This window comes from Cibotium barometz, chromosome 58, assembly GCF_041138505.1.
Source record: "Cibotium barometz isolate CiBa-2024 chromosome 58, ASM4113850v1, whole genome shotgun sequence".
Taxonomy (NCBI): Eukaryota; Viridiplantae; Streptophyta; class Polypodiopsida; order Cyatheales; family Cibotiaceae; genus Cibotium; species Cibotium barometz.
Window position 1 is genome coordinate 36,760,163 of NC_141103.1, and position 9,302 is coordinate 36,769,464.

Sequence of the window (9,302 nt, forward strand, 5' to 3'; positions counted from 1 at the left end):
GGCATGACATGGACATGCTCCTAAAGGCTAGCCAGTACCTAGGTAGGTGCAGAGGATGCATTTGGTCCAAAGATGATAGACTAGGATTGATGACCAAGATAGCATCTGGAGGTACAGGACATGGTAGCAGGACAAGATACATGGTGCATGTGCTAGGTATCATGGATATCACCATAGAGGAGCATACATGGCAACTTGGACATTAGAAGAGTATGGGCACTTGGACAGCCCATGGGCAACCCAAAGGCCACCTTGGTGGGTAGCCCGAAGGCCACCTTGGTGGGTAGCCCATGCCGTAGCCACCCACGGTAGCCACTTAGGGGGTTGCCAGCCCATGGAGGGGATAGCTCATAGGGTTGCGCAGTCCTTGGTTGGCTTGGACAACTTGGCCAGATCATCCATGAGCATAGCAGAGCCAGTCTCCCACAATAGCTTGACTAGTCCTATGCTTCCTTGCGGCCTTTTCTTGTTTCTCTGCCTTCATGTGGTCATACTCCTATGCCTCGGGGCACTCCAATCGCCAATGCTCTTCCTCTCTGTAGAACAAGACGCGTAGTCTTTCGTTGCCTTGGACACCCCGACCTCGACCCTGACCACGGCCTCCTCCTCAGCCCCGGCCTCCACTGGAGTAGCCATAAGCATTATCCGAACCACCCGTTGTTTGAGCAAATGCCACCGCAGGATCTTTTTCATCTTTATCCTTCCATTGAATGGGGCCTCTAGGCCATTGACCCCTCCCATTATAATAACGATCACTGGTGTTATGAGAATTAACAGTACTGATGGCACACCACTTCTAATTGAGGGCACACTCTATAGCAAGATGACCCAGATTACGGCATGTCAAGCACTAGACCTCTTTCACAAAACGACTTAGCAGCCGAGGATTCCCCAGACACCGTCATGCTGACCTTCTCACCCTTGTGGGTCTTCTTGGTCGCTTTCACCAGTTCGGCATCCGAATCTTCTCGCCACTACCGTCAGAAGAATCTTCCTCTGGACTCTCCTCATCCGAATCTTCATAGCTACTATGCTTTCTCCCATGAGATGAGCTTTTTCCTTACTTCATTTTGGATTTCTGCTTTGCAGGGCCTGTCTTTGTCCTTGAGGGAATCTTCGACAAAGATCTCCCTCGCAATCACATCTGGTAGCATCGTGGCAACCCTGTCCCACAGTCGCTAAGGCTATTCGGAGAGCCTTAGACAAGCCCTTGAGAAAATAATCATTGAACACCTCATGTGCTGGATGTTGGTTTTGAGGAACCCGCTGCAACATGACCCGGAACCGAGCCTCAACGGTGCGCTTGCCTTGCTTAATCACATGCAGCTTCTCCAAATTCAAAGCAACAATCTTTTCCACTCGAAAGCGCCATAAGAAAGTTGTCTTGACCGCATCAAAAGTGAAAGATCCATGTCACCGTGCAACGAATTCAGGGGTGCTAACAGCGGAAGTAGCACTTTATACACGGGGCAGGGTCCCTCACTCAGGGCCTCACCCACCACGGATATCTGGACAAGAGACTAATCCATCGGTTCTTCCAAAACCGAACCCAGAAAAACTTTCCTCACCCGGAAAGCATGGGTAAATTCCTCCACAGATCAAGTCCACAGATCAAGTCGAAGGGTCTCAAACTTAGTTTCAGATTTGGCAGGAGTTTTGAGTGTATTTTTCTAAACTGGTCACACCTTCTTTCCTCGAAACTCACGAAAGAGTTTGGTATTGGTCATAGTCTGATTCAAGATTCGAGTCAGATAAGATTTTTCCTGAACTATCTTTCTCGAAAAGATTTGACAATTCAGTTACTATTTTACTGAATTTCTTTCTTTGAATATTCACTTAACTGAATTCTAAAATAGTTACGAATTCCAATGAGGAAAAAATTAATCATTTATCCGAATATTTTGATCTCGATAGATTTCTTGAATTTTTTTTAACAATCCGTATGAATATAAAATGATAGAAATTTTTCTTTTAGAGTATTTAATTATTCATTTATCAAATACTCATAGAATTTAAACATAGAATTTAAGAGAATTCTAATCTTGATATAAATTTTTTTTAATGCATCTATTTATGCATAAAAATCAACTTCAATGGGAATAACACTTTTATAAAAAAAGAATTTCTTTATGCATCTATTTATGCATAAAAATCAACTTCAATGGGAATAACACTTTTATAATAAAAAGAACTTCTTTATGCATAAAATTAATTTTTATAAGAATAACTCTTTTGTAATAAAAATAATTTCTTTATGCATTTTTCTATGCATAAAATCAAATCTAATAAGAATAACACTTTTGTAATTAAAAAAAATTCCTTTATGCATCTTTCTATGCATAAAATCAAATTAAATAAGAATAACACTTTTGTAATAAAAATTGCTTTTACAAAGGGGGAGGCTTCCATTTTTGGAAAAAGTGAGCTTCTAACCAAGCAAACTGATTCTAGAATTTTCCAGATTAGTTTGGTCAATTTTTGACCATTTTTGGGTCAGTTCAGCTTACTTTTTTGAATCTAGTTTTGAAATAGGAGAGAGGAGAGATAAAAATATCTCATTTAATTGATTAAAAATTGGGGGTAATGATGAGAAAAAGGCACCTAGTTCATGAGGGAAGATCCCCACATTGAGGTGTCAAAATTTAATTTTTTTAATCCTTTTCTTTGGTCCTTAGTCCACTCTTCATCTTATGTGAGCATTTACTCATTTTTGGGGGGGGGTTTCTTTTATTCTTCAATTTATCTCCTCCCTACATTTGGATTGATCCTTTTGGCCCATAGGAACCTTAATTGGACCATAATCCAAAAATTTCTGAAAATCTACATCCTTAGGCTAAGGTCCTTTATACCTATTTTCAATTAATTCCAATTGCACATTGGAAAGTTCTTTTTGAATTTTTGTTTCAGGGGAAACCATTTTAGACACTAGGAAGATTTTTATATCAAAAAATATCTCAATTTTAAATTACCTCCCTCTAGACATTTTCTCTCTCCAGGCCAAAACAGGGTAAAACATTATCTTTCTTTTATTTCAGAGAGGGGAGGTTCTTACACCTGCATACCTCAAAAGCTGGAGGGAGGAATATTACATCCTACCCCACTTAAAAAACACGAGATGATGGTTCCTTATAGAATGGTCAACCCAACAGAATCTTGGGATAAAGATCCCTTATATAGAACTCATCATCAAATAACAATTCATTCAAATCATATCATTCATATCTTTAACACAATAATGGTCCATTAGACCGAAATCTCCAACTGAACAGTCCTCCATGGGAATTTCAATTATACAAATTTTTAATTTGTCATCCCTTAACTTGATCCACTGGGTCAAGTGTTAACAGTAGCAATCTATCAGCAGAATCCACTAATCTCATAGTGATTTGCTGCAGCCATTATCGTCATTCCAGTTATGAACATCATCACAGGGACTCATCCCATTTATCCTCATTGTGGTTTTGCTCAGCTTATCGCTTTTCAACCAAAATTCAAGAATCATCATTTTTCAATCAGAATCCAAATCAACTCATCAGTTTTCAACCAGAATTTTAAAATCATATCAACCACATTCGAATTCATCATCTGGATAGCATTTTTGCTTATAATTTCAAGGTCTTAGATTTACTCTGTCAGTAAAGAGCTATAGTTATATTCTCGGTATATACGGGTACAGGTAGTCATGGTCCTTGGAAATTTAAGGTAAATATCATCATGTCTAGGCCTCAAGCAAGTCAGGGATTCCATACAATTATGATACTTCCATTTGAAGACCCAATTACCTATTTATGAATCTTCATTCTGAATATCAATTTGTATGAATTTTATCACACACACAATAACAACCTTTTACTGCTACTTCATAAATTTTTGACATTTCTGGTTTCTCAACTTTAGCCAATTTGCTCATGCTTGAAAGATCCTTGTCCCCTCCGTGCAATGAATTTAGGGGTGCTAGCAGCGGAAGCAGCACTTCTTGCACGAGCCAGGGTCCCTCACTCAGGGCCTCACCCATGGATATCTGGACAAGAGACTAATCCATCGGTTCTTTCAAAACCGAACCCGAAAAAACTTCCCTCACCCGGAAAGCACGGGCGAATTCCTCTAGGATATTTTTACTCTAACGTAGTCAAGAGCCTTAACTAACTGAACTGATCTGACCGAACCCGTAAGTCCTATAGTAGTCAGATCAAGGAAAAGACTTGCACTTGGATCAGAGAGACCAACGCTTTTTTCCTCATTGAGAGGCACAACCATTGATGCTTTTCCATAGAACAATTTTTATGCGTGATTTTCCTCATCTATCATACCATAATAGAATTAAGTCTCATTTTAGGGATCCATCAGTCCAGCCTATCCAGTCCCGTGGGTTAGCCAACCACCCAACCACTGTAGTGATGGGATCCATTTAAGAATTTGGTTAGGTTTTGTCCTGGTACCAGGGAAAAGAGATCCTAGGCCCCCTAGCCGGATATTCATACAAACTTAAAACTAGTCACACCACTTACACACCCACAATATGAAATTTCCTTTTTCACAGATTCAGCTGTCTTTAAAACAATCATTTAATGAAACTATAGTATCACTGATCATAATCCTCCAAAATATCCGGTTGAATCCTAATTTCTAATTTTTCCTTCATCGATGTACCTATGGCATCATTGGCAACCAGAACGCTCACCACCTGACCACTCAGGGGCCTTTTCGATAGTTCCTAGCTCATAGTACTCGGTAATATATTCACTTATAAAAATCAAAATGGAATCTCCGTTGAAGATCAGCAAGATCAACCAACATATCAGTATAAAAGAGCCATGGACTCATCCGTTTTGATGAGGACCAGCAAGGCCAATCAACCAGAGCCATGCCCGAATTCAGAAAACAACTCTTACTCCTTGTTCCAATATCTTCCACCACATACATGTGGGTATCTTCGGTGACCCAGAGCCCGAGCACCGTATGGTCAGCACCCTCTAGGATCCTTCGTAGGGGGGATTTTTTTTTGCGAGCTTTTTTTGCCGAGCTTTTTGGAGCAATGAACAAGGAGTCCGAGCTTTGCAAAGGACCATGAACTTACTATGAGCTTTGTAAAGGACCAAGAACTTACTTACATATAAATAACAAGCTTTGAAAGATCAACAATATAAATTTCAATCTTTTGATCCACATCATACTTATTGATATAATTACATATATTCATATATGTAACTAAATTCATGCACCTCATACATATACACATACAAAATATACATATACATACATACATGCAAGAGCTACCTACATACATACTAACATATATACATACATACATACATACATACTTTCTTACTTACTTAAATATAAAAAACAATCCTTTAAAGATAAAAAATATATATATCGATCTGTAAAGTTCCAAACCATGAAAATCTCGATTACAAAGTCTTTGATCCACATCATACTTATTGATATAATTATATATATACATATATCTACCTAAATTCATACACCTCATACATATACATATACATACATACATATATACAAGAGCCACCTACGCAGCACTAACATATATACATACATTCCATACATACATACTTTCTTACTTACTTAAATATAAAACACAATCTTTTAAAGATCAAAAATGTATATATCGATCTTTAAACTTCCAAACCATGACAATCTCGAATACAAAGTCTTTTGATCCACAAATTATAGCATTCTAATTATAGCATTCTTCTACATGTCATCCCGACCTAATGAGAAATCTCCCAGACATGCTTTGGCTACCTCCATGTCATTCTCTATCCCCATGTAGTGCCTTTTTAACTCTTGGCATGCACGTCCCAAGCCTCCACATCCCGCAAAAACGTCCAAGACACTATCTCCTTCACTTGAGAAGGTCTCCACTAGCCACCTACAATGAAATACAATCATAAACGTGCATCTAAGTATTTTGAAAAAGTAGCTATGAAAATGACCAGAATGAAAATTGTCTCACCTAAAGAACATAGGAGATCTTTCTGCACCACCTCGAATGTAGCGCTCCAAGACCATTGTGCGTTGGAATGGATGCTTCTTATTCTTCTCAAAAATGAAATTTCGTTGAGCGTTGAATAACTTCTTTGAAACATTTTGCCCAGCCTCACGATCAATAATAGGGACATGGCAATTTACTCGATAGAACATACTAAGCGCCAATGTATCCACCTACCATAACGAGAAAACATTATGTTTGGATATCCATACCACATAACATGTATACACAAAGGGAAATATTTTAGAGATTATGACTTACCCGTTCTCCATTGTCATACAAATAACTTGATTCCACATGAACAGACATTGTTCGATGCATGACCAATCCAACTTTCTTTCCCATGGAATATATTTTAGGAAGTTGATCCATTAGACTCAAACACACAAACCAACCCTCATCAGCCCACAAACAAACCAACAAAACTGAGTGTGGCACGTATCAATGATGAAGAAACTTGATTCCATGAGGGACACCCATCTGTATCTACATCAACAACTTGTAAACCTATAGGAAAGTCAGCCCATACGAGGCGAGCCACTGTATCTGAGGGAGCACCTCTATGAGATAGAGCCTTGGGAATCTTCATCAAGAATTCTTCCACACTACATAAAAGATTTATGATGTTTGGTTTTGGTAAGTACAACTTGGAAAACTAATTATATGGTGAAATTATTCTTTTTACCTATCTGAGCCCTCCGAAAGAGTGTGGATGTCTACCAGCAATATGTGTGAAAAACATCTCTCACCTGCAAGTAAACAAGACAAAAAATGAGATGCATTTCGAAAGCACACACTTCTCAAAATAAATTTGCAATGGAAAGTACTCTTACTAGTCATGTCCATGATGTCACGTTGTCCTGACACCTCCCCCTCTTGAAGATGCTCTGGAGGGTCTCTCTCTTGATTTTCATTTGTGGGGTCTCCCTCTTGAACATCATGCATAATGTCAAGACGTCTCTTTGTTCGCCTCTCACGTTGCGATGATGTAGATGTATGCTCTTGGTGTGATTGTGGCACTCGTGACAGTGGTGTGGATGGTTTTGGGGCCACGCGCGAGGATCCAACTACTGGAGACTGGGTCAAGATTATTGGCTGTGGGGAAGGTATTCTAGAGTCTTCTTGAGTTGGGGGCTCTCTTTCAAGCTTAGATTGGCAATTCTTAAATTCTTCAAGAAATAGATCAAGATAATTAGTAAAAAGGTAAAAATCCCCATACCTTTTTGTATATGTATATGTATGTAGATGTATATGTATCTATGTATATGTATATGTACATGTATGTGTATGTGTATATGCATATGTATATGTATATGTATGTAGGTATGTATCTATGTATATGTATGTAGGCATGTGTCTATGTATATGTATGTGTATGTATATATCTATGTATATGTATGTGTATGTATATGTATGTGTCTATGTATATGTATGTGTATGTATATGTATGTGTATGTCTATGTATATGTATGTGTATGTATATGTATGTAGGTATATGTATCTATTTATATGTATATGTATGTAGGTATGTATATATCAAAACTTAACAATGTTTCTTTAAAATCTAACATGCCAATTCTTAAATGTAACATGAACTTTGTATGTATGTAGGTATGTATTTATGTATGCATATGTATATATACATATGTATATACATATGTATTTGTATATGTATATATCTGTATGTATATGTATCTAATATGTATATGCATATGGATAGTTTACATATGTATAGGTAGGAAGGTTTACATAAACATTTACATTTACATTTACATGCATATAATTTAGTAGAAAGCAAAAAAGTACCTTTTTTCTAGGAGCTCCTCACTTGGAGGCACATGATTTAGAGGATAGTCCAACCACCAAGGACATCTCTTAAATTCCCAATTAGAAACCCCTCTCTCAACCCATTCCTTCGGATACATTGTTTCCGAGGAATTTGGATCTACCCATTCTTTGATTGCTTCCGTCTCTTCGTCCATTGGCCAATGAGTAGCTGCACCCACCTACATGTCCAAAATAAAACAAACAGTACTAAAATATTTTTTTAAAAGCGTATATGTATTTTCTACAAAAATGTAATGGCATTGGAAGATATATACCTATAGACAACCCTCTTTGTGGCATTCTCCACCTCAGGTTGCTTTTGGCCTTCCTTTACTTTTCCAATCTTTGCCCACACCTCATGGAAGGCCCATGGTATGTGTTTCAATCGCTCCTCTTGCACCCATTGCATAAATGGTGGGATGTAGATAACATCATCATATACCAATAAACCCTCCAAAATAGAGTCTGCCTCCCCTATTAGCTCTTCCCAATACAACTCTTTCTTCATATGCAGCAACGTCTTTTTGTTATCCCCAAACATCTCTGAAATTACCTTGTCCTTTGCCCTCCCAGTCATAAGCATTTGAAGCAATTCCGTCTTCCTATTTCAGCATCATACCAAACCCATAAGAGATTAGATATTAAGGTTAGTTTATGTTAAGGGAGGTTTATTGACATGTGACATACCTTTGAGTTGAAATCCGAGATATGGCGACTGTGTAGAGCTTTTCTTTGGTCAGAGCAACCAATCCCTTCTTGGACCAATCATAGTTATATACGAGTTGAAAGAATGCATCACCATTGGATGGGTTTGCAATTATGAGCATCTTGTACGCTCTATCTCGAAATGTTTGCTCTACACCACGTCTGGCTTTCTCACATTTTGTCTCATATTCTTGCAACCCCATGGCATGTCTATCAATGCATGATATAGCTTGCTTCACCGCATTTTCAAACGGTGTCTACGTATAACGAAAAAGACTCATTATCACTCACACGATAAAAAAACATTGATAATCCGTTTATTAATGATATTGGGAAATGCAAACACTACCTTCCACACAAGCTGTGCCAAGATTTTAGCTGGAGCATTGTACCATTGCTCTCCACTTCGTCGCTCCAAACTAAGCTCCATTAAAGCCCACCTCCTTACGTCTTCACCTAGGTAGTCCAATATGGATGATTTGTCCGCCATTCCAAATCGTTGAAACATGAAGATCTCATGTGACAATGTGGGTGTCACACTAGTGCGCACTAATCTGTGTTGTAAAGAGTCACAATGAGCTAAGAACTTAACTATGACTTCACAATGTCCATAATTAAGTAGAGAGAGATCACTTACTCATTTTGAGATCGCAAAGCCAATAGCAATTCTCCTTCTTGCTTCTTGTCCACAACCAAAAATTGACATTTGACCCGGACATGGCGTGAGGGGCTATGAGACCAAGCTAGAGAAAGCAAA

At 38.3% G+C, this 9,302-nt stretch overlaps 1 protein-coding gene across 1 annotated transcript; it reads right to left on the bottom strand.

The window, feature by feature from the left end:
- Positions 1-480: 480 nt before the first annotated feature.
- On the bottom strand, positions 481-6,412 carry LOC147606231 (uncharacterized). The gene is made up of 4 exons (XM_086792928.1): positions 6,275-6,412; positions 5,978-6,186; positions 5,767-5,893; positions 481-813 (listed from the first exon to the last, which is right to left on the bottom strand). Exons 1-4 carry the CDS (start codon positions 6,383-6,385, stop codon positions 481-483), a joined length of 780 nt encoding a protein of 259 aa, XP_086649054.1. The 5' UTR covers positions 6,386-6,412.
- Between the last annotated feature and the right edge of the window lie 2,890 nt (positions 6,413-9,302).